At 40.4% G+C, this 26731-nt stretch overlaps 2 protein-coding genes across 4 annotated transcripts; one reads left to right on the forward strand and one right to left on the reverse strand.

Annotated features, from left to right (window-relative positions):
* Window positions 1-1308: 1308 nt before the first annotated feature.
* zp3d.2 (zona pellucida glycoprotein 3d tandem duplicate 2) lies at window positions 1309-9357 on the forward strand (the record flags this gene model as incomplete). Its single annotated transcript, XM_083989519.1, has 9 exons — window positions 1309-1698; window positions 2200-2315; window positions 2399-2502; window positions 6628-6805; window positions 6910-7015; window positions 7112-7197; window positions 7290-7363; window positions 7701-7786; window positions 9352-9357. The coding sequence occupies 9 exons, from the start codon at window positions 1309-1311 to the stop codon at window positions 9355-9357; spliced, it is 1146 nt and encodes a 381-aa protein (XP_083845645.1).
* Window positions 8829-25751, reverse strand: fli1rs (Fli-1 proto-oncogene, ETS transcription factor-related sequence). 3 transcript variants are annotated; one of them, XM_083990410.1, is made up of 10 exons: window positions 25622-25751; window positions 18893-19098; window positions 17387-17553; window positions 14555-14758; window positions 13736-13819; window positions 12048-12116; window positions 11874-11936; window positions 10481-10528; window positions 10140-10226; window positions 8829-9890 (listed from the first exon to the last, which is right to left on the reverse strand). In XM_083990410.1, exons 1-10 carry the CDS (start codon window positions 25637-25639, stop codon window positions 9370-9372), a joined length of 1467 nt encoding a protein of 488 aa, XP_083846536.1. In that variant the 5' UTR covers window positions 25640-25751; the 3' UTR covers window positions 8829-9369. The 3 variants fall into 3 exon arrangements, with proteins under 3 accessions (XP_083846536.1, XP_083846537.1, XP_083846538.1); XM_083990411.1 differs by lacking the exon at window positions 25622-25751 and adding an exon at window positions 25037-25357; XM_083990412.1 differs by lacking the exon at window positions 10140-10226.
* Between the last annotated feature and the right edge of the window lie 980 nt (window positions 25752-26731).

Below are 26731 nucleotides of genomic sequence, written 5' to 3' on the forward strand. Positions count from 1 at the left end.
GTGAATCCAGTGACCAATGAGCATACCGTATTCTTTCCTCAATTTATAAAATATTTGTTTATCCCATTAAATCTCAAGAAGCAGTGAAAAATGCAGATGTAAATTCCCAGCAGTCCATGGCATCATCTTAAAATAGCTTGATTTGTGTGTTCACCTGTTCACAACTCACAGATATCTCATCACAATTGATGACAGAGAAAAGTAGCAAATTCTCAAATTTGAGAAGCTAAAACCAGAAAATGTTTGACATGTTTTTTGCTTGAAAAGTGGCTGAAACAATAAGTCAACTGTCAAAATACTTAGACTCAGGAAGAATCCGGAATATATTGTGTAAAAAAAAAAACAAAAAAAAAAACGTACTGTAAAGGATGTTTTGTGTTTCTAATAACATTTACTACTTCTAGCTCTGTTCTCTCTGTCCATATGCTGTAAGATAAATACATATGAATACCTTAATAAAGTGGGTATGCTATGCACTACCTGGCCCTGAAATTGACACCTAAAGCTGTTATTGTTACGAGTTCTGTTTGCACCTTTCTTGGACTGAAATGGGAGAAAGGGTCTATATTTGATGCATTAAATTTGGATGAATTTGAAAATATAAGCAGAACAACTTAATGCCATCAAGTTGTTTCACATGAAATCAGTTTGTGGTGTCCTTTTGTTTCTGTCTGCTGTTTTTCCATCAGTGTCATTATTTTATTTGGCTCATTTGTCTTTAATTGAATGGGTAAACTGTACTGATTTGGCTGGAGAGGTTTCCCCCTGTGGAGTTCATGGAGGCAAATAAGGTAGACTGCTCTTTACGTGATAGATTTATTTTAAGAACCACAGTTAGGCCTAGACTACTTCATATAGGCAATACATGTCCACACTGGACCGCTCTTCACTCCAGAAGTCGCCTTAGATTACGTTTTTAAGTTTTCTTCTATAGTAGGCTACCTATTCACTATTTAGGAAGTGGCAATGTTCAACTGCTGAAATCGGTGTGCTATTTTTCCAAAAATATGAAATAGCTACAGGTTAAGACAGACAGGTCTTTAGATTGCCACGATGGGGCGGGTCCTAGGCTCTGATTGGTCCTTTTGTCAGTCAATCTCGAAACACTTTTGACCACCAGGTGTTGTTAATTGGCCCAGACTGAGGCGACTTCTTCACTGATTGTAGCTTTTCTTTTCTTAAGTTTGACCTAAAACAGTATAAATGATTTATAGGAGTTACCTATCGGTGTTTATTATTTTGCCGCTGCTGGCCCTCACTGACGGTGGATCCCTGCTGAGGTTGGGGGCTTTAAACCGAACAACCCGGATGACAACAAAAGTCTCCCGGAGGAATACACCGACTCTGCCGCAGCCGTACCTCCATCTTCCCGTGTTTGTGGACTCAAGGCTCCCGCTGGTGGAGAAGGAGCATTTCTCCCCGGCCCGAGGCACCGGGCAGGAGCCGTTACCGGAGCCCGTCCGGGAGATCCTGATACCGGTTCAGGGGACCAGCACCAGGGCGCCCAGTGTCCCGGGGGTAAATTCTGTGAGGACTTCTTGCAAGCTGGGCAAAATGCAGGTGCAGGTGCGGAGGAGTATGCTGGGCTCCGGGGGGGCACACACTCGGCTCCAACTGGGGACATGCCGAGTCAGTGACTCCACAGATGATCACCTTTATTTTGACTATGACCTCGGCATGTGTGGAACCAAGCGCAAGGTGAGTTTTAACACAAGCATCAACATCCATTAAACAGACTGGCACCATATGGTGCAGTCATTCAAGAGTCCCAGAGGATGAATTGCACTGGTTTCATTACCTACCATGAGGTGGCCAACCAACATTGTTCGACAAGATAGATGACCCAATCTGGATTTTTAATTTTTTTTTTTTTTTTACAACTTCAGAATCAGAATTAGAGACAGACTGACTTTTAGTGCAAAGGGGGTACATGCAAGAATTTTTTTTTTTTTTTTACATAGAAACTTATAAGTTAGTCAATACAATATAACAATAGAGACTGTGTTGTCTGGGTCTGCAGGCCTTACACACTTATTTGTGCTATGTGCTTACGTGGAAATACATACAAATATGTCAGATATGCGACATTAGTCATGTTATCATGAGCCTGGAGTTTGAAGTCACCTTCTTTGGGCTCCATTCTGTTATGTTTTCATAAAGGATCGAATCAATTCATTGATTTAGGTTTGTTTTTTGCAGATAAGTGACAACCAGGTGATGTATTCAAACACACTACAGTATGATCCACCAAGGCTCCAAGGACTAATCAGGCGTGCCGTGCCCTTCACTCTGCCTGTTTCATGTTACTACAACAGGTGAGACTAAGTATCCTGCACTCATTTTCAATTTTGCAACATCAAAACCACATTAACACTGCACAATGTATTTAACTGTTCAGGTACTTGTACTCCTATAAAATTGGCTACACACCTAAGATGCAGATGCGCAAGATCTTCAAATCAATGAAGAACAGAGTGAAATTCATTCTGACGCCACGAAATGGTAGGGTTTACTCATTTCTATGTTGCTCAGATATCTTAAGTCTTTTTTTTTTATTTTTACAATTGACATGTATGTGTATATATATATATATATATATATATATATATATATATATATATATATATATATATATATATATATATATATATATATATATATATATATATATTATGGCATGCTGTTCAGGAAATTAATATTTGAATATATGGAATGAACCTTGAATATATATATATATATATATAAAACTCTGAATATATTGAACGAAACTCTGAATATATTGAGTGAACCTTGAATATATATATATGAAACTCTGAATATATTGAATGAACCTTTAAAATATATATATATATATATATATATATATATATATATATATATATATATATATATATATATATATATATATATATATATATATATATATATATATAAAACTCTGAATATATTGAACGAAACTCTGAATATATTGAGTGAAACTCTGAATATATGGAATGAACCTTTGAATATATTGAACGAAACTCTGAATATATTGAACGAAACTCTGAATATATTGAGTGAACCTTGAATATATATATGACACTCTGAATATATTGAATGAACCTTGAATATATATATATATGAAACTCTGAATATATTGAATGAACCTTGAATATATATATATGAAACTCTGAATATATTGAATGAAACTCTGAATATATTGAGTGAAACTCTGAATATATTGAGTGAACCATTGAATATATGGAATGAAACTCTGGATATATGCAATGAAACTCTGAATATATTGAATGAAACTCTGAATATATTGAATGAAACTCTGAATATATTGATTGAACCTTGAATATATGGAATGAAGTCTGAATATATTGAATGAAACTCTGAATATATTGATTGAACCTTGAATATATGGAATGAAGTCTGAATATATTGAATGAAACTCTGAATATATTGATTGAACCTTGAATATATGGAATGAAACTTGACTGACATCATCAAGGCACTTCCGTGATCTTGTTTGTTAAAGTGTAAGATGTGTAGGCTACGGTATGCTGCTGCAATAAGTGAGTGACAGTAGCCAGCTCGGAATCTCGTAGCAGCGCCTTGAGACTCTCGTTGTGGGCGATGGTCGGGTCTTGGCGTTTTTACTCGGACTTATTCCAAGCACTTTGGCTGGCCTTCGGCCTTTAAAAGTGCTATATAAATAAAGCTGACATTGACATTGATAATTCTTTTTTTTTGCAGTCCTGACAACTGTTGCTGCTGCTGCTGCTGCTGTCAGGGGCTGCACAGTTGAGCCCGAGAGGGACGTTATTTCCGAGAGGAGGGGCCGTCACCAAACCACGTTGTCACATTATACGAGTAGCAGATACGAGTCCAGCTCTGATTCTGAATATTTTGAATACACACTGAGCAGCGGAGAAAAGTAAATAGTCGGGGTGAGGCGCTGGAACGTCGGGACTGCCACCGGCTACAGGTGTTGTGCCGAAAAGAGGCTGCCTGCCGAAAAACAGCCCTGCCCCCACAGGCAGTCTCTTTTCGGCACAACAGCGGCTGTGGCCGAGCAGAGCTGGAGCCGAGTGGGGTGAAGCTGCAGTACCAGAGGCTGCAGTTTTCCCCGGCGCATCAACCAGACTGTGTGTCCTTTCTCTCACTGCTACTTAGACACACAAATAGCCTATGGTGAAATCTTTGCTTTAGCAATTTTACAAATGAAATAAAACGTTCAATTCAATAGTGGGTGTCAGTTTATGTAGCCTAATGCCTTGATGACGTCAGTCAAGTTTCATTCAATATATTCAAGGTTCACTCAATATATTCGGAGTTTCATTCAATATATTCAGAGTTTCATATATATATTCAAGGTTCATTCAATATATTCAGAGTTTCATATATATATATATTCAAGGTTCATTCAATATATTCAGAGTTTCATATATATATTCAAGGTTCATTCAATATATTCAGAGTTATATATATATATATATATATATATATATATATATTCAAGGTTCATTCAATATATTCAGAGTTGTATATATATATATTCAAGGTTCATTCAATATATTCAGAGTTTCCTATATATATATATATATATATATATATATTCAAGGTTCACTCAATATATTCAGAGTTTCGTTCAATATATTCAAAGGTTCATTCCATATATTCAGAGTACACATGTATGTGTGTATATATATATATATATATATATATATACACTGGGTACGGAAAGTATTCAGACCCATTCCGATTTTTCACTCTTTATTTCATTGCAGCCATTTGCTAAAATCAAAAAAGTTCATTTTATTTCTCATTAATGTACACTCAGCACCCCATCTTGACAGAAAAAAACAGAAATGTAGAAATGTTTGCAAATTTATTAAAAAAGAAAAACTGAAATATCACATGGTCATAAGTATTCAGACCCCTTTAAATTTTTCACTTTGCAGCCATTTGCTAAAATAAAAAAAGTTCATTTTATTTCTCATTAATGTACACTCAGCACCCCAGCTTGACAGAAAAAAACAGAAATGTAGAATTTTTTGCAAATCTATTAAAAAAGAAAAACTGAAATATCACATGGTCATAAGTAACCCTTTGCTGTGACACTCATATTTAACTCGCATGCTGTCCATTTCTTCTGATCCTCCTTGAGATGGTTCTACTCCTTCATTGGAGGTTACAAAAGAATTTCTGCAGCACTCAAGGTTCCTAAGAGCACAGTGGCCTCCAGAATCCTTAAATGGAAGAAGTTTGGGACGACCAGAACTCTTCCTAGACCTGGCCGTCCAGCCAAACTGAGCAATCGTGGGAGAAGAGCCTTGGTGAGAGAGGCAAAGAAGAACCCAAAGATCACTGTGGCTGAGCTCCAGAGATGCAGTGGGGAGATGGGAGAAAGTTCCAGATGGTCAACTATCACTGCAGCCCTCCACCAGTCGGGGCTTTATGGCAGAGTGGCCCGACGGAAGCCTCTCCTCAGTGCAAGACATATGAAAGCCTGCATAGAGTTTGCCAAAAAACACATGAAGGACTCCCAGACTATGAGAAATAGGATTCTCTGGTCTGATGAGACGAAGATTGAACTTTTTGCAATTAATTCTAAGCGGTATGTGTGGAGAAAACCAGGCACTGCTCATCACCTGCCCAATACAAAGAGCTGCAGTGATAGTTGACTTTGTGGAACTTTCTCCCATCTCCCCACTGCATCTCTGGAGCTCAGCCACAGTGATCTTTGGGTTCTTCTTTACCTCTCTCACCAAGGCTCTTCTCCCACGATTGCTCAGTTTGGCTGGACGGCCAGGTCTAGGAAGAGTTCTGGTCGTCCCAAACTTCTTCCATTTAAGGATTATGGAGGCCACTGTGCTCTTAGGAACCTTGAGTGCTGCAGAAATTCTTTTGTAACCTCCAATGAAGGAGTAGAACCATCTCAAGGAGGATCAGAAGAAATGGACAGCATGCGAGTTAAATATGAGTGTCACAGCAAAGGGTTACTTATGACCATGTGATATTTCAGTTTTTCTTTTTTAATAAATTTGCAAAAATTTCTACATTTCAGTTTTTTTCTGTCAAGCTGGGGTGCTGAGTGTACATTAATGAGAAATAAAATGAACTTTTTTGATTTTAGCAAATGGCTGCAAAGTGAAAAATTTAAAGGGGTCTGAATACTTATGACCATGTGATATTTCAGTTTTTCTTTTTTAATAAATTTGCAAAAATTTCTACATTTCTGTTTTTTTCAGTCAAAATGGGGTGCTGAGTGTACATTAATGAGAAATAAAATGAACTTTTTTGATTTTAACAAATGGCTGCAATGAAACAAAGAGTGAAAAATTTAAAGGGGTCTGAATACTTTCCGTACCCACTGTATATATATGTATGGTATTATTATTATTGTTATTAATATTATTATTAGACGTAGTAGTATCAGCAGAAGTAGTAGTATCTTTTGACCACTAACAATGGAAGTGTTTTTTAATTAAATATAAAATTACAAGTCTATCAAATTGTCTCTGTTATGTTAAAATATTCTATCTGCTTTTTTATGGATGGCAGCTAAGTTAAGTGTCTCTCCATGTATGTTTTGGATGAGTCTGGAAGCTGCTACTTCCTTCTTTCTTCTTCCTTCAGCTCGATGGGAAAGACTCTCTCTGTCAGATCAGTACATGCTGGGAAAGCCCATGTACTTTGAGGCTGAGGCTCCGTCCATGTCCCGGGACAAAAGACTGTACATCCACTCGTGTTATGCGACTCCAGACAAGTCCCACACCTCCCCTAAGCTTCAGTTTCCCATTGTGAAAAACTTTGGGTAATTAACTCTTCACACTAACTGAATATCTCTTTTAGATTTATTCTCACTCAGTCTTTATTTTGTTCTTATTTGCTGTGGTTTTTTCTTTCCTCTTGGTAAAGGTGTATGGTTGAAAGCAAGGATAATCACTCTAGATTTATCCCATACAAAAACAATGCTGTGAGATTCTCTGTAGACGCCTTCGTGTTCAAGGGAGTGACGGACACGGTGAGCAACAGCAGCAACATGTTTGTTATTTTTGCGTGTTAAAAGATTGAAACATTTTAACTGATGACAAATCTTGACTTTAATGTCTTACAGCAGCTCTACATGCACTGCACCATGTCAGTGGGCAGTCCTGTGCCCTCACCCACAGCCAAGTCCTGCAACTACGACACAAAAGCAGGAAGGTCAGGATTTTTCTTTTTACTTAAAATTGAAGAATTGAAAATAAGAAGTAAAATCATAATGTGGATCAGCTTGTCATCACTGTTTTTCTCAGGTGGGTTGAGCTCTACGGCTCAGACTCTGTGTGCTCCTGCTGCGACTCCAACTGTAGCTCTGGTGCATCCACAGGTGGGTCATTGTTTCCCTTATTCCCCATAATAAAACTCATCTTATTTCTATAAAGGCTGGAGAAATTCTGTACTGTCAACAAATCGCACAAAAAGACCAAACAATCACTGAACCAGTGATATTGCCTGTTTATCATAAGCCTGATGCAGTTCATTCCTCTGTGCTGAAGACTTCCACAGATTAGTATTGTTTTGGCCTACAAAAGTTTAAGTATTCAATTGACCCATGAACTCCAAATACCGTGTAGTCATTAGTTTAATGTCCTGTAGAATATGAGGATATTGAGATTTTTCTTGTTTCGAGTATTTTCTAATGACAAAAATCAAATGTTTTCCAGTGACCAAGATGATCAGCAGCAGACCATGGACGGTACAACTTATAGTGCCTAAAGTGAAACCCACCACAACCCTGAAGAGGAAGAAGGTTTCCTCCACCACCACCACAACAGCAGCAGCAGCACAACCAGAGGCGAGCAGAGCGGTGACTGAGTGGAGCACAGCAACTTCACAGTCTGAGGTGAAAGCAGTGACTCCCAGTGGTAAGGTGAAGACCACAGTGAAGCAGCCGGAGTGGCCCTTTGGAGGTGGAGGAGTGAAGTGGGTTGAGGTGGAGGGTGAGGAGAGGCGGGTGAAGGGCTCTGCTGTTGTGGAGCTGGAGCAGGAGCAGGAGCAGGAGCAGGAGCAGGAGCAGGAGCAGGAGCAGGAGCAGGAGAAGGAGCAGGAGAAGGAGAAGGAGAAGGAGAAGGAGAAGGAGCAGGAGCAGGAGGAGGAGCAGGTCACAGAAAGGCACAGAGTATTTGAGGAAATCTTTGATTTTGCCAAATAAACCTGATGAACAGTGATGGGTTCAGCATGTGTGGTTTCATTATAGAACACCTATTGAGCTAAAAGCAACAATCTGGGCGTCTGTGAAAACGATGTTTGTGCAGATGTTTCTTTATTACATGTTTGTAGCTGGCACCAAGGGTACCTATATCAGTATGTCACTAGGCGTTTAACTCGTAGCACAAAAATTCATTATAGATTATATGTAGTATTATTATTTAGCTAAATAATTGGCATTCTTGAAATCAAGTTTTATGTCAGATGAGATGACCAATACCACTCCTATCTGTTCACTATAAGTTAGAAACAGGAAGCTCTGTGTAATCCCAACAAAAACACAATAAAAAAAAATTATAGTGACAATGAAATTGTGTTTGCAATATCTACAAAAATAATACAAATAAATAATATAATTTGCTCATCATTCAACTCTAGTCTTGAGTAATGTGCTGAAACCTAGTGCTCTGAATTTTGAGTGCTGTCCCATTGACAAAAACTGGGTGTGAACACATTAATTAATCAGCTGGTATCTCATCGTCATCTCTCAAATTTAGTAGGCTATCAATCAATTAATAAAAAAGAAAAAAAAACCCTGAAGAACCTGTAAATGATTACACCAAGAGCATTTTCAGTTACACACTTCATTTATTAGCTTTACATCTTGAGTACATGTTAAATTGCTACATGACAGTCATTCTGTACAACTTCTCTTTTACAAATGTCAGTCACATTAAATGTGAAATGTGTTATTTTGACCTGTGTGAAAAGAACAAAACCACTACTATGCTACTGGCACAGTTAAGGGTACGACTTCTGTCTTTACAAGAGGTTACTATCAAACAATGTACTTACAAATGGAGAAAAATAAAACTTGGTTTTAAAACTGTATGACTGTTAATATATTGTCATCAGTGTATTGAGATAAGAAACATTACCAATCCTTTCCATTCAGGAGAGAATTTATTTACCCTCACGTTCTGTCCTTTCTTACGACCACGATGCAACAAAATGTGACAGACAACTTCATAATGCCCTTATAAAACAGACCGTAGCGTCATATCACCTTCATTTAGACGGGGTTCAGCTCAGGTACATCCTGGATGGTGTGTGCATGAGTTTCTACTAAGCGCTCACTAAGTTTCACTCCCATGTTATCCCGTTCAGGTGTGAAGTGTCCTGTCCTCAGTAGTACGAGCTCAGGTGGGAGTGAGTGGCGGGATGCCTGGTCATGGCTGACCCGGGGTAGATGGGGCTGTTGGAGTTCCAGTATGTCGTCGGAGGGGCGAAAAAGTTGCCGGGGGAGACGGGCATAGGTGTGGGGTGGCCACCCATGAAGTTCATTTTGGGCTGGTGGCTGTGGTAGGGTTGCACGTAAGGCATCTCAGTCTGGTACTTAACAAGCCCGCCTTCTGCTGCGTGGTTCTGGTGTGCCTGCGAGATGCCTTGGAAGTCAAATTTGTAGGCGTAGCGTTTGCCGTGCACCTTGGTCATGATGTTCTTGTCGTAGTAGTACCGCAGAGCGCGGCTCAGCTTGTCGTAGTTCATGTTGGGCTTGCTCTTGCGCTCGCCCCAGCGTTTGGCCACCTCGTCGGGGTCGGTCATTTTGAACTCGCCGTTGGTGCCCTCCCAGGTGATGATGCCAGCGTTGTTGCTGTCAGACAGCAGCTCCAGCAGGAACTGCCACAACTGAATCTGCCCCGAACCTGGAAGGAGCAATGAAGAAGGAGGAGTTGAGGTGAGTGAGACAGAAGCATTACACAGGATGCCATCATCTGGTTGTAATTATCAAGCCATGACCATCATAATTAGCATTAGCGTTTTTGCTAAAGGAGAAAAAAACATTCTCGCTCATCTAGATAAATCTAACATCCTGGTAACACATTTTTTCACCAAATGTGACCTTTTCACTGTGTGGCTTGGAGGAAGGGTCAGAAAATGGGGCAGAGACCTACCCACAGGCCTGTGAGCGCTGGGGTCAGGCAGCTTGTATGGACTTTGTTTGCCTGTTCGGTTCTTGGATGAGCTGAGGGCTTGGCCTTCTGTGAGGAAACAGCAGGGCAAACAGTCATTTTGGTGAGAGGGAAGCCAGATTTCATCTCGGCATAAATGCAAGTGATGCAATCCTACTGACACAACAGGTGTTGCTTATTATTTTACTTCATTTTGGAAAGTTAAGTGCATGTGCACCAGCCCTTGGTTTCTCTGTTTTCTCTTGTGTTGCCAAAGCAGACAGTGTAAAGGCCTCATTTGTGTCACCCTCGTTGATTTGTCTCGTGGTAGTTCTGGTTCTTACCTGGGTTGGCCAGTCGACTGCTAATGGGCCCTAATGTCTGATATGGGTCTGTGAGGAAGGAAAAGGAAATTAGTATTTTTTTTAAATATTGTCCATTGCAGGTTATTTAAATTACCATAAACATTTTATGTTGTCCAGTTTCATTTTAAATGCCTCAAGATTTGTTTTTAGTTTTTTTGAATATTATTATTACATTACATTCATATTAAGTATATATTTGCCTTTTTAGTTCAGTTGAGAGAGACAGGAAATGGGGAGGCAGAGAGAGGGGGAATGACATGTAGTAAAGGGCCTCCCGCCGCGGAATTCGAAGCAGGGCCGACTGCAGCAAGGACTGTAGCCTCTGCATAGGGGGCGCCTGCTCAACCCACTGCCCCACACGGCGCCCCGCCTCAAGATTTTTAAAACACTTGTAAAAGCTTGCTGTGACATCACACATGCTGTTATATTGAATCTGTTGTTTAGGACTTGGAACAACCACTTAGTTATTGATGGAGTGAAACATTCAAATCACAGCCCATTTTTCGGTTTTCTCAAGTGAGCGTGACTCATCAAATCCATGTCAAAACAAAACTAGCCCCCCTGCCCCACCCGACTAGGATTCAGCTAACGCCATCAACATTATGTCAGACTGAATGAAGTAAAACAAAGTGTTTCTTGAGGCTGGTTGATTATTTTTTTAACCATGTCAGCTGCCGCCCAGATTGAAATATCTCAACTATAAGTTGGACCAACATTATATTTTGTAGACGTTCATAAGAGGATGAACCCTACTAACTTTATTCTTCTTGCTCTGTGTTTGACATTTGTTGTTCGGAGTAAAACATTTTCTAGATTTTCATGAAATCTGTTGCAGAATAGAAGTGTTGATGAATTGAACATTGATATTTTGTTAGTAATCCAACATTATGGCGATCTTTGGTTTATCAGTTCATCTGATTGCCTATGGCACTGTACTTGTCTATTAGTGTAATTGATTTGTTTTAAAAATAAGCTACTAATGACACAAAAACAAAGTTAAATGGTGAACTGTTGGCGACTATAATTGTATAATTAAAATCTGACTGTGGCAGAGAGTGAGAGTACATGTACAACACATGTACTCTCACCCCAGGGTGAAAAGGTGAAAATTATCAGCACTTGTTAGTTAGTAGTTTGCAAACCTCACTCGTTACATCGTGAGCATTATACCTGTTGACCAGCAACATGTAACGGTATCATTGCCAATGTGAGCATATTAGCGTTTGCTAGCATTTGCCATTGTGAGCCTATTAGCTCCCTGCTGCTAACATGGCTGTAGACTCTGTCTGGATAATCCATCATTTGTTGACTTTGTAATTAGGACCTAGTTACATTTGAATGAAGTCATGTTTGGTACAAGTGGCCTTCATACCTTGCACAATTCTTGGAGCAGGCTCCGAAAGTCTTGTGCTATGTTGGTGCTCCATGGAAGAACCTGAACATAAAAAAAAACAAAAGACTTGTGTGAGACAGTCTGATCATCAAAATTCATGACCACCGCTGGTTTGTTTCATATCATTCTCAGATTTTTACTGTGTTGTTTTACCTTTAGGGACTGCAGTCATGGTGTTTGCTGGCCAGCTGTTTCTGCGGCTGATCTCATCGAACCCGCTCTCTACAGACACGCACACAAACACATAAACAAGAATGAGGATAAGGCAGTGACAAGCATGTGGCATAAAAAGCCTTTGAAGTGGACAGTGGGACGGGACGGCCACAGGAAGGAAGTCAGTAAAGGGAGACGGAGATGATAAGCGTTTGGGGGGGTCTGAAGATGACCCACAGTTTCTTGGGTGAGCGTTTTTTTTCTTTCTTTCTTTCTTTTTTCAGGCCACCCCTGTTGCCACAAGATTGTGACTTGTGTCCCAGGAGTCGGACCCATACCCCCCATTTCCTGTGCCAGTGCAGCTGTTTCCTGTATGAAACTGGCTGTTGAGTTTTGGACTCATCAAAGTTTTTTTGTCGACTGAGGCCAGTGTTGTGGTAAAGAACCTTTTTAGACCCATACAACTATAAGACACAGGTTCTGAAACTTAACATGTAATTTCTTCATCTCCAAATAATTCAATTTGTATTGATGCCTGAACTCTGAGCTTTTGATTAAATTCAAGAAACGCTCCTGGAGTCTGAAGTGACTCTTGTTTGGCATTATCAAGTCACAAATAATAAGTAGCTAGGGTATCATACAGATATCCTTTTATTGAAGTACAAATATTGAATTAAAATTCAACCACTAACAATATATGATATAATTGCACCATTATACATAAAGACCGATGTGTACATAGCACTTTAGTGTTGTAGCTGGTCCAGGTGGAGCTAGTTTTAATCATTCTGTGTACATTTAGCTGGTCAGACCCCTCCAAAGGTCGTCAAGATGAATGAGAGAGATTGCCATATTGATGATTGTAATTGATTCAGGTCTGGAAATATGTGTTCATATTACTGACTTTTCTCTAAATGTTGCTTTTATAAAGTGTGAAATATTGGGCAATGTGACCTCAAGCAGTTATTTAAATGAAACCACCTGAAACGCATAGGGAGGAAATCTCAAAGGCACATATGAAAGGACAGCAGCGAGACAGCTGTTGTTTGGTAAGGTGTTACAGGCCAAAACCATCAGGAACCCTCAAGTTTCATTTTTGCGCTGGCTTGTAGCCATCAGAAAAATGTAAATGCAGTATACTTTTAAGAAGCACCTGCATGCATGCATGCATGTGACAAGTCTTATAGGGATGCAATTGATGTGTGGTTTTCTAGATGCTTTATCACACAGTATGAGCAGTGCAACAGGGCCAACGTCACCAAGATAAACGTGCAGCTTCTTTCTCCTCTGCACAGTTGTGTTGTTGTGGCCTCATTTTGGCCACTTTAAGAATCAACAGCCTGATTTCACAGCAGGTCCCACCCTGACATCCTGTCTGAACTGGGGCTGTGTGTTTTTTTTTTTTTTTTTTTTTAAACTCAGAAGAAAAAAATATCTATCTTAAATCTTTAAATCTTTGTATTTTGCAGCTAAATGTTTTTGACAAAGTTTCAGTTTGGCAGGGGAGGGGAAAACATCATTAATTATTATTTATCAAGTCTTCAACCCTTTAAGGTCAGTTAATCTGCCTCGCCCGCTGTGTGGGTGTGGTTTCATCACATTTTCACAGTAACAGTCATAGCATCAATGCCATCAACTGTCACCAGGTTGTGAATTTAGATGTTGAGGAGGGGAGTGGAGGATCTCACCTGCTTTCACCTGTAGTCTGGGTTGCTGCTGCTGTGGCGGTGTGTTGTTGGTGGGAGTTGTGGAGTAAGAAAACGTAGGGCTACCTGAAGCAAAGACCACAAGAGAACAATATTAAATTGAGTCACAACATTACTTGGGTAACCCGACTAGAAGATGGACATGATCAGACCTCTGACTATATCTTTACAATGCTGTTAATGATCTGTTTCCCGTTTGTAATGGTGATTTACAGAAGCTAAACTGTTGCTTCAGACGCCAGCACGACAAAATGATCGAATGAGGCCAAACACAGGAAACTTGTGCTGACGAAAAGGGAACCGTGGTCACAATTTAGAGAGAAGGCAACAAATGTGTTTAACAACAGGACAAAGTTCAAATGACATCACGTCTCTGTAGCCACCACATCATGAGCGCACTCAAGGTGTTTTTATTATTTTGTCCATATCCTCAACTGATGTAGTGCATGTGAGTGTCACTAATCAAATTATGAAATAAATGGCAGGGGAGGAGCATGCCCCATACAGACACACACATTTGCATGCCATATTTCTGACCAACAGCCAGAGGAAGATACCAAAATAAAGTAAAAGGCCAAGGAAATAAAATCAAGTCAAATAAAAATCTTAAAAAGCAGTAATTTGTCTTCAGGTCGCCTTAAATCCTCATGTCTCATTTTATTTCTGGCCCCTGGCTTCATACATGCAGGTGAAATACTTTGGGCCGCAGAACAATGAAAACTTTTCACATTGTTGAAACCTGACGGACGGCGAGAACCAAACAATAACGAGAGAGATCTCGGGGCACGAGGCGAGCCTTACTCTGCCGGAGGTAATTGAGATGCGAGAGCAGGATGTCTGCATTGTAGGCCGACGTGAGACGCATCATGTCGTCCTTGGTCATTTTGCACAGGGCCTTGCCGTCCAGCGATTGGAAGAGCATGACGTCCACCTCCTCCAGGACGTACTCCTTGATGGCCCAGTCCAGCCACTGCCGCACGTGATCCTGTGTCCAAACCTCAGGATCTGACATCAGAAAGGAAGAGGGAGTAGAGTATAGCTCAGATTATCAGAAAATACACATATTTAATGTCTCTTGTGTTGTGGAGTAAATTATCTTATGGCTGTGTAGACTTCATACGTAACTGAACTTTAATGTAAAGCTTAGATTGAGAGGAACGCTGTGTATGTTTTCTGGCTTGAAAAAGATGTCACAAACAGGAAGTTGTAGACGTTACAGGTGGAGGAGTCATACAGAAATTAACATAAATAACTGTGGTCAAACTGATAACATTTGCATAATGGATTTCCTGTGCAAAGAGACTGAGAAGAAACATCCTGTATAGGATTTAAAAATGTAAGTGTTAATGCAGAATCATTTCCACTCTTGTTTTGCAAATCCCTCTTTGTTAGAATTGTGCTGCTTCCCCCTGGTTCATTTAAAATCTGCATTTTGATCATTAAAAGACTTTCTAATACACATTTACATGCATGTAGTGTACTCATCATTACAGTGTTTTTTTTTTTTTTTTTTTTTTTAACCAGTGTATCTTATCTCAAGTATCAGACTTGTAAGCTTTTGGTAACCAGTCATTTTCGGTTCAAATTGATCTCCAAGTCCTGGCACTGCACTAAAATCTGAGTCAGGAAGGTAAACTCATTTCCAGTAGCAAACAATGACCGCGCTGTGGCTTGCCCGTAACATTATGCAGGAGCTGCAGTCGTGAACAGAGGCCACACACCACACCCTCGAGCCCTGATTGTCCTTGGTTAACACATGTTGCCGTGATGCAATATCCATGAATTATAAAGCAGGACGGCTCGGTTCTAGTGACTCATTGACGAATCTCGTCGGGTTCCATTGAAGTGAGTTTTGAATCGTCCACAGCGGCTCTCGGACGTGGCATCCCCGCAGACTGTGACTCACCGAAACACTCAACTTTGAGTTGCACAGCTAATTAGTCTCATGGGATAGCGACAGTGTGGGAAGTGTACAAGGTGGAAAATTTAAAATATGTCATCGGTCGGTTTTTAGGTGGCCAAACTAATGATTCGTGACGAGGACTAGATACAGCAGGTAGTCTAAACATCACTATGACTACTCAGATCGTGACACATAACATACACATGTCTGTGCTTTTCCTCAGAAAAGAGAGGGACATCTACCGCCTGTATTTTGTTTTGGCTGATAACAGCGTCTTTCAGGATGGATCATTTGCCAAGGCAAGGCAAGGCAAGGCATCTTTATTTATATAGCGCATTTCATACCAAGGCAACTCAATGTGCTTTACATAAAGACAAAACATAAAAAAAAGAAGAAGCATAAGACAGAATAAAAACAAACAAAACACTGAAAACAGAGTTAAAAGCAAGAGCAAATAAAAGTAAAATAAAAGAAAATAGATAAAGTTTTAAGTTCTCAGCTATAAGCATGTGAAAAGAGAAATGTTTTTAACCTGGATTTAAAAGTGCTTACAGTTGGGGCTGATTTCAGTTTGCCAAAGCAAACGGGCACCAGCATTTCAGAAATGAGGTCTTTTTGACTTTTAATGACTTCGATCTCCAGTGCAGGGCATTATTTTGGGTGTGTGTGGGTGGACAAACTTTACTTTGAATTGTCCGTAAAGCAATGACACATTCATCCTGTTTAATTAGGTCAAAATTCAACAGAAGGATATCAGTCTTCTGTGTTTTAAAGACTGAGCTCATTGGTTTTTTGTAAACAAAAAGACCAAAACCAGATGATGTAGATCTATTTTATGCACTTTGTTTTTATACACATTTTAGCCATTAATATTAGCAAGACTTTTAGATATATATTTTAAAGGTACTGTTTGTATATTTATTTATTTGGTGTATTTATTGTCATGGTGTTGTTTGAAAGAATGTATGCATGGGCTGCTGGCACCAAGAACTTCCTTTGGGATTAATTAATTAAGTTTATTCAGTTCAACTCAATTCAATTCAAGATGTTGGTATCTTCTCTAAATTTTCTCTGACATCTATGCCTGTCACAGCCACAACTCAAATCTCTTAAAATGGATCACAAATATTGTTTCTTTTTTTTTCTTTTTTTCTTTTTAAAGATGTAAACTTCCTAAAACTGCTGAGCACTGAAGCTCTTACTCAACTTGAGCATTTAGTATGAGTGCTGGGGCTTTTTTTTCCTTCTTTAAAAAAAAAAAAAAAAAGGATTAATATGAATATACATTAGTGCTGCTGGTTCAGCATCACTGCTGGTTTTTGTCTTGTTATGGTGCAAATCAGTACTGTGAGTTGTGTGATGAATCCTTTTTGCATTGTAATATCTAAAAGTCAAGCAGGCTGTTGAGAAGTGAAAAAAAAAAGTCATCCACAGCAGCTTGTCACACATTTACACTTGACTTCACACTTCACACAACAGCTGATACCTGCTATTGTTTTTAGCTGAAGCACTGCAGAATTGTTGCACTTGATGGTGTTGGCGATGCTGCTGTTTAGAGGAAGAAGAATGAGATACACAAACACACGCTGTGCCCATCTCTGATTCAGTTATTGATATTGCACAAGCCGAGCGTGTGCCAGCTGCTGTTGAGAAACTGTCTTGTGACGGGGGACGGTCCTGTGCTGGTGGCGGAGGCTGACTGCCGGCTCGTGTCAGTGTGTGGTGCTCACCTGCAGGCACGATGACCCTCTTCTCCTCCGTGGTGCTGCTGGGCGGGGTGGTGGTCTGGGGACTGACACGGGGCTCCGCGTACGTGGCCTGGTACGGCATCGGGCCCCCGTCGTTACTCATGTGTCTGGAGCGTTTGGTGACGCTGCAGTCCACAGGGGACTCGCGGCTAAATGGACAAGAGAAAACATTGTGTTTCTGTGAAGTGATCATTATCAATATAACTTGTGTTTATCTAACGGTGTCATTTCAAGTGAGGTGATTATGTGGCTGCTAATCTCTGGCAGTGGAGTGTAGATTTCAGTTTCTGCGGGGGGTAAGTGTATTTCCTCTTGCAGTAGTTGTTAATATCTGTAGTTGACAGGTTATAAATTTAGGCCCAAACTGTTTCTAAAGCAAAAGGTTTCCAGTGAATCTGAGCGGGGCTGTGTTGGTGGTGATAACCTTGAGCCGGGCGCAGCCAGCAGCTCTGTTTAAGGTCAACTTGACATTAGTGGTGTCACACATCAAATTAAAATAGTCTGCAGCACAGAAACTATAGATCAGTCATTGGTAAATATTTACACCCAGCACCTGCCACACCTAGCTGCAACCACAGATATTAAAAGCTATTTGCAATGACTTGTGTTTATAGCTCAGATTATAGATAGCTCAGATCCTTTATACGCAACAATGTCAACATACTCTTACAATTACAATCCCTCCATTCAAAACCCAACACAAGTAAAAGTGCATAAGTGTTTTCACGTAAGTCTAAGTAAAAGTATACTTGCCAAAATAATATATAAAGCAGTTAATGTAAATATTAAATAGTTAACACAAATTAATCCAATATTTACATATAAGATCATATTAATATTCACAGTTTATGTAAATATTAGATAATTAACACTGCATCAATGTGTTGTAGATGGTAAAACTCGTAGGCCTAGCTATTTCAGATAAATAATGATCAAACCCAGGGTCAGAGCTCCTCCAGGGGGACAGATAATAATTACAGATAATTAGATAAACAGCAACGTTAAAAAAAACTATCTGGCGATGCAAATCAGTGTTTTTTTTTTCCATTTTACTACTTGGATAACTTGCATTGTTATTTAAATGAAAGTGGATCATGTCTTTGTGTGTGTTTTTTTGTTTAATCTTACTTGAAAAATGAATTCAATGTCATTTAAATATAGTGGAGGAAAAATACATTTCCTTTAATAATATGTGAATGTAAAATAAAAGACTAGAAAATTTAACCTAAGTACAATATTTAAGTAAATATTTAATTATTTCCCACCACAAATTATGTGTAATCCTTCAGTTTAAATGCCATATTTAGAATTCAGATATTTCCACCTATCACTATGATGACATAGCAGCGTTTGGTAAGTGAGGAATAAATAAATATTTTTAGGGGTCTGGGGAAAAACCTGACAGTTGACATGGACCGTAAAAAAGATCCAGTCAGACGAAGCGGGAACCTGCTCTCCCCTGTGGCCCCCCGGCTGCTCCTGACTCACCTGGTTCCATTGACGTGTTCGCCTCTCTTCCCGGCGTTTGGTGCCGCTGACCCCACCCACTCTGGCTCTCCGGGCTCGGGACTCTGCTTGGAGGCCTGGCTGAAACCGCCGGGCGACGTCATCTCGGTCTTCATGTGCATGGCCGGGGCTGCGGGGAAGGGCGGCTCGAAAATGGGCTGATCCTCACTCACCACGGACAGCGCTTCCTGTCCAACAGAGCCACAGGGGTCAGTGTCTGCCGTTAATGTGCCAGGTCACAACCTGTGGAAACTGCTTTTCTTTTTTCCATACACAGTTTATTCCACCTTGGATGCATCAGTAAACACAAACAGAAGTCAAACCTCACTGGGTAAAACAACAATACATTTTTTTGTTTCTACAGCAGGTCCACAGATCTCAATTTCCCTAATTAGATATCCCATAAACTGGTTGTGATTGTATAAACTGAGTAGGTTTTGAGCTAGTTGGGAACATTACTTGTTTATAACCCTGTGATTGGTTCAACTTTCAATGTGTGTTTAATCTTCACAGCCAGACAGGCAGGAGGTTTTTCAAACCACCAAGTACAAGTATACAACAAGTGTGTGAAGGCTGGCTAATCTCAAAGATCAGCAACTTCAGCCACAGTTTTTATTTTGTCGTTAGAATTGGGGTTGTGAGTTGAGGGGGAGGTGTGGGAGCTCAAGGTGGAGTCTAATCGAGATTTTACTCCGTCTTCCTGTGTTTAGCACCTTCAGCGAGGCCTCACAATCAACCCAAGATGGCACTTCTCATCTCACGCAAACACTGGACCTGTTGTTCTGTCGGCCGCTCGGTCGAGCGCGTGCGTGCGCGATGCGACCGCAGCCGTCTAAGTGGGTGCAAGTGCGTGTTTGTTTAGAGGAGCCGAGCATTGTCTTTGGGCCTCGTACGTCAGTGCCGTGCTTTGTCAGTGGCCTACAGGAAACCTGGCCACCATGTGCGGAGGAACCTTTTGGCACAGGCCAGCAGAGAGGAAATGGTGGAGGAGGGGGGCACAATGTAAAAATGTGGGTCATTTTAACGCTGGAAAACAACACTGAAGGCCTGTGGAGAGGGGGTCGGGTTCACTGGATAGCAAGAAGAGAGAAAAGAGCACAGCCTTGATTGAAGAGCCGCCTTTGCATTGTTTTTGTTTTCTCTTTCCTTTTTTTTTCTTTGCCCGGGTGTGTGTGTGTGTGTGTGTTTTTTTTTTAGCTCAATTGTTACTTGAGCATTGTCAACCACATCTTAATGCATGGCACACAGTTTGGCATTTCCTTGAAGCTGCAGAGAAACTGATACAGAAGTCAGCAGTGCATGTGGGGTCTCACTCAGTAACCTGCTGCTGCTGTCTGTAGGCTACGCCCATTTTTGAAGCAAGCAGAGGAAAAGCTTTTTTTTTTTTTTTTGTAGAAATGAAATGAGATGAAGCCGGATTTTGCCTCAAGACACAAAAGATTCAGCATTTAGCTCGACTGACTGACTCATTTCAAAACAAAGTGTCACTGTAGCAGAATCAGAGTTGTCAGCTTTAACCCATGCATTCTTTTTCTGGTGCCTACATTACCCACAATGCAACATGGCCATGAAAAGAGCTCACTAAAGCGACGTCGTTTGAGGCTTTTAACAAGACTTCACACATCAGCTCCCTCTGGAGCCACAGAGGTGTTGAGGCATCTTCTTCTCTTTTTTCTTACTTTTTTTTAAACATGTGCACTGGAAACACACTGTGATGTCACAAACTGGTTGAGTTCTCCTGCAAATGTTCAAAGCTGTTATATTTCATTTTGTAAAGTAACGGCTCGACATGAAGTTGATGTTACAGTTTCAGATGATGAAATCTGATTCTGCATGCTGGTTGGTTTGATGCTGAGGTTTGATGATAACAATAATAACAGGCTAATAATAATAATAAAAAAAAACCGCATGTCATTAAAAAAAAACACTTTGCATGTGACCGGTGTATTCAGCAGGACTTCAATTACTCTCTGCTCAGCTTTCTTTTGACCGCACTCCCTGTTTTCTTCTTCAGCTGATTGGTCTTCCTCTGACTCTTCAGAGGCCCGTCCCTCTGTGCAGAAGTGAAACAGTCGGCTGAAAGTGGGATAAAACAGGCTGTCGACAGCACATTTTCATGAGAATGCGAGATAATGTGCACTTAGATCTCGTGGTCGAGGGCCATTTTCTGCCTTTTTTTGTTTGTTTTTTGTGCTCAACAAAACTGTTGATGAACTGTTGATGTTATCGTGACCGTGAGCCGCTCGTCACATTCAGTTTTCAGCGCAGTACATTGAGTGACAAGCTCATGCTTTCACAACCACAAACACACACTCCCGCTCTTTCTTTATCTTCCCCTTGAGCTCTCTCTTTCTCTCTCTCTCTCTCTCTACCCTCTGCACACTGATACAAATATACCAAAATGTGGCCTGACCGCTAATGCCACAACTGACTTCCTGTTCAGTATGTTTCAGCCTGTTGCTCAGTGACACAAAACAACTTTTAAAAAACACAACCTTCTTGAAGCTGACACTGCCTCGTGCCTCGATGTCCTAAAAAATTTACACCGGCCTTGATCAGCTTGATAGTAAACACTCTCTCTTCACTCGCTGCGAGAGCACAAACCGACTCCTGTATGGAAACTTTAGACGTGGCTTTAAGTCAGCAGCTCTTGCAGGTTGCATCATGCACTCTTGCTCAAACCCAAGAGCTTGTTTACGACAGCGAAGCGCATCCTTCTTAAATCTTTTAAAGAATAACACGTTAGATTCGCAGTTTAACCACAGGAAAACACCAAAATCCAACGAAAATGTTTTTTCTTTGATTCCCCAACCCGATGCACTTTCAAAGCTGCGGTTCATATTAAATGTAGATGTTGGAGCGGCTTCATTCTTGTTTAAATGTAAATCCGGAGTCTTAGTCCTATTGCTTTTATCTTGCATGTATTTTATCTGTTTTGTTGTAAGAGTTTCTGTGCATTCTTAATTGTTGCAACTTTATGCTGCTGTCTTGGCCAGGCTTCCCTTGGAAAAGAGGTCATTGGGTAACACTTTATAATAAGTACACACTATTAATCATTAGTTGAGCATTAAATACTGAATTCATCATGTATAACACATGGATGCTCATTAGTATGTAGTTTATAAACACAGTTAAAAATGTTTTACTCAACATTTATAAGAACTAACTGTATTTATAAACTACATACTAATGAGTATTCATGCAAATGAAGAATTCAGTATTTAATAATGCTTAACTAATGATTAATAGTGTGTACTTATTATAAAGTTACCATGTCATTGTATCTCAAAGGGACCGACCAGGTTAAAATAAAGGCAAAGTAAATGTATCTACCTTATTTCTTAACATTGAGACAAGGTGTTAGTCATGTTGTGAATCAGCAACCAGAGCGCTGTTTGACCTCTGCATTTACTCTGTCCATAGTGAAACCTAAGGAGCAGGTCACTTGCTCAACAGCACTACAGTAACAGACGCTGAGAGAGAGAGGGAAGTGCTGTTCACTTCCATTCCCTCCCTTGGTTTCTATTTCTTCCTGCCAGCCAGGGATTCAACCAGCAACCTCTCAGACCCAGTCTCTCTTGTCTAACCTCCTCAAGCAGCACGCCCTGAACTGAAACCCTGCTGCAGGAAAATGAGTCAAGTAATGCACTTTTCTGTCTCTTTGCTGAAGCTGAAACTTTGACAACCAAGTCAGACGACTAAAGCTGCAACTAACCACTGTGGCTTTAATGTGTGTCTCTGTTGATCCTCTGGTCTGTATAGGAAACATCAGAAAACTGCGACAATGCATGTGAATCCTTCAGAGACAAATGTGACGTCATCAAATGTTTTGTTTTCTCTGACTGACAATTAAAACCAGGAAGAAATTCAACTGGTTGAGCAACCATTCTTATATTTAAGGATAAAAATGTTTGCTTAAAAGTGACTTGCATGACTAATCAGTCATAGAACTGATCAATATATTATATTGAATGACTTGACTATTTAAATTCAAATTCATAACCTAAAAATCAATGCAAGAAAAATGGGAAGGCTCACAGGATATGAAAGCAGAGAAATTCATTTCTGTGAGATTTTCCTCATCCTGTCTTTTCTTGTTTTGTATGACTCAATGTGTCATTTTACATTTGTGTACGTTTTTTTTTTTTTTTTTTTTTGAAGTGAAAGGAGATTATTTTTGGTTCATTACAAACCAGAGGAGCTAAAACTTGCAACCTGTGATGTGATGAACTGCCTCCGTGTATCTTTAAAGGTGGAAATCATCACTTGTCAATTTTTGGAGACTCCAGTGAATTTCTCATTTGCACAATGTCAACAAAATAGTGAGACATTTTATTCCCATACACCTACAGTAGGGTACCCTGTAGTGTTAGTGGTAATCCACGCTGTTTTGGTCATCCTGAAACTTTTAATGTGTGTGTGTCTGTTGTGGAGTGAAACTTTAGAGACGGATACTGAACATGTCTGACTTTTAGAAGCAGTGCCACTCTCACAGTGTGTGCAGAAATTCGTTGAAGAGGGTAAAAGTTGCAGCTGCCTAATGATTTGTGGGAACTACATGCTTTTTTTTTTTTTTTTTTTGGAAATGAAACCGTTTTGTTTCACTGACCTCCTGTTTACATTTGGCTCTACCACAAAAGACTCCAAATACTAAGCTGTTTTTTTTATTATAAGTGTCAAGGCTACATGGGAGGGTATCTGAACGAATTAACAACCCATGTTCAGCTCAGACATAAAACAAGGTGTAGCCTACAATAACAGCCCAGAGAGAGAGAGAGAGTTGTGCAAAGGCAGGCCTCTGTGTCCTCGCCGTGTCTGAGGCAAGTGACAGAAAGCAGAAGTAAAAGTTAAGGCAAGCTGATTTTGCAAAGGCCTGAGCAGCTGCGCTTCTGTGCGACACAAACAACGGTGCGGTTTTCACAGCTCGGAGGAGGCTGGCAGGCAGCACGCGGGCCTCTGCAGGCCGCGCGCGCACAGCCAGGCCGCGCACAGAGCTGCTCAGCCCGCAGCAGCGCAGTGAGAACGGACAGTGTAGGGTTAAAAACACTGCAGCGCCTCGGTTTGTCCAACTTTCTGGAGAAGGGGTTTGTTGCTTTTTTTTTTAGGTGTTTTTTTTTTTTTTTTTTTTTTCGGTCCAGGGAACGGAAATGTGTGCGGAAAGTCTGAGGTTTGAGACAGGAAGCCTGTTGAGTTCAGATAACGACACCTGACAAGTGCTCCCGTTTGCAGCTATAAATTACACTTAAAATAACCTCAAACGCACAATCTGCTGCGACAGAGGTTCAAGAGAATAATCATCTAAATATGAATATTAATGATGATAATAATAATGAGCAGGCTTTACCAACGAAGAATCACATTTCTGTTCCAACAATAAAACACTAAATGATTTCTGACGATGATTGATGAAGTTTTAGTTTAAAGGCGTCCTCGTGCTGAACCTCATTGTACTGCACTGCCCTTAATGTCATAGAAAAATTGTAACCTAATCTATAGCCTATTTTCTTCAAAACGCCCCACTGTGTGTATAAATATAAATCTATTGGAAGCGAAACAAGAGAGAAACGAGCAGCTACAAATATAAGTTCCTCAATCTGAGGCCTGTATTTTTTTTAAAGCCTTAACTGCCTTTTTTTTTTTTTTTCGTTTTTTCTGGCACCCGGTTGAATCCCATTCACATTCATTCTGGTTCAAATATACACGTAATTCGTAATAATAACTTTGATGTTGATGTTTGCATCGATATTTGGAGAAATAACTGAAAAAGTTGCGAGAATACGTCGCAGCAGAAATATTTAAACAAGTAGGACAAATCAAATAAGAGCCTGTCTAGGCCTAAATGTGACAAATCAGGCGCGCATTCGTTAAAAAAAAGTCTGAATATACACTTGAGGCCTGCATCAGCACTTTGAAACGGGTTTGCCTTTTCCCTCCGTTGCGCATTTCTTTTCTTCTTCTTTTTTAAAAATATCTAAAAAGCGGTTGTCGATTTGAATGTTGGACGTGGAGGCCTGTTGGGTTTTTTGCCTTTCTTGGAAGAGAGGCTGTGGAAACAATACCCGGTGGTTGCGGTGGTCGGGAGGAGAGGAACAGGTGTAAGCTGTAACAGTGTGAAATGTGAAATACCGGTGATGTGACGGAGAGGGTCCCCCTGCTCTCTGAGAGCGGCTCTGTCTGTCTCCACGTCGGTCCATGGCGCCTTCAGGGACACCTGCCTTGTGCGCACCAATAAAATCCTGCATCTCCTCATTAACTTAGACTTGGTTAAAAAAAAAAAAAAAAAGACAACGTTTGCGGCCCTGCTCCCTGCTCGGTAATTTCACTTTCTGCACCTTGTGATTTTCTTTTAGTTGGTTGCTGTTGCGGTTCCGTGAGCAACGCGAGAGGAGCTCGATTAAACAAAGCAATTAAGAAAAAAAGAAAAGAAAACGAAAGCCGTGCGTTTGGAAAATCTACCTTTACGCGTCTAACCGGCCACCAATTAGTGTTTTTATCTGAGTGTAAAGATGGTAGTGGTTAGTTGTGTTATTATAGAGCCGACATACAACCACGAACGGGAAGGAAGAGGAAATTTTGTACAAGAAGGAAAGAGTGGGGAGCTCGCATCACCGCCTTGACTCTCTCACTCAGCAGCAGACTCAGCGCTGGTGTGGGTGGCCGCCTGTCATGTTCCCCACCGGCAGCAGCGTTAGAAACGAATCAAACACTCACCTTTATCGTACAGTCCATTGCAGCAGCCTCGCGCTCTTTGTCATTTAGTCGTTTTTGTCAATGTAAACAGCCAATTTAGCCTCTAACCTCACTTCAATTCATGCACGGGTGCATTGGCTCTATGGCGCAAACCATTTCAGTTACAATTTTTTTTTGCTCACAGACCATAACCGGATGGCAGGTTTTTTTTTTCTCCCCCCTCTCTCGCTCTCGCTCTCTCTCTCTCTCTCTCTCTCTCTCTCTCTCTCTCTCTCTCTCTAAATTGGGAAGTGAAGTCACACTAAACACTGAAAGCATGAAGCTGCTTCTCATGAGCACTTTCTGCTCAGAAAGAAAAACAAAACAAAAAGCTTTCTAGTTTGTTTGTGTATGTATGTGTGTTTGTGTATGTGTGTGTCTGTTGAATTAAAGCCTAGTTGTACTGGAGCTGGTGTTGTACCAGGTCAGAGCCCATTAAACTCACTATGAAACTACAGATTACTTATTATTGAACCACAGTGAAAATGAAAATGAAAATAATAACATGAAATAATAATAATATGAAATAATAACAAAAAACATCTCTAAAGCAGAGAAAATCAACATTAATATACAGGCCCTATAGTTCTCTTGGATCTAAATCATGGGGTCAAAAGCTGGCACCAAATAAGATGAAAATACCAAGTCTGTTGGAGGTGTGAAATCTTATTTTATGAAAGAACATGGAAATAGGAGAGGCAGTAGATGTTTTGTTAAAAGAAAAATATCTGTGGGCTACTAAAACTGTTACATCAAGTAAGCAGAGCAGTGTGGCCTGCAGCTTGTTTTATCGTCTGTCCTTTTGTTATTGCATGTCCATGTCTATGCATGTCTTGTCCTTGTTCCTCTGGTGCCTGTGGACAGGTCCGTCCCCGTGTCTCCACCCGTGTGGTTGAGGTTGATGTGAGTTTGGGACCGATCAGATTCTTCTCTCAGGATGTTGCAGCATGAATAGCCATAAGTAGCCTGATCATTTATTCAGCAAGGGATCAAAATCAATGAAGCAGAACCACAGATACTGTCCTTCATATTCCAAACATGCATCTTCCTTGTCACAACCTGGGGCCTTCATTACCCACAATGAAACATAGC

Source organism: Trachurus trachurus, assembly GCF_905171665.1.
Source record: "Trachurus trachurus genome assembly, chromosome: 16".
NCBI lineage: Eukaryota > Metazoa > Chordata > Actinopteri > Carangiformes > Carangidae > Trachurus > Trachurus trachurus.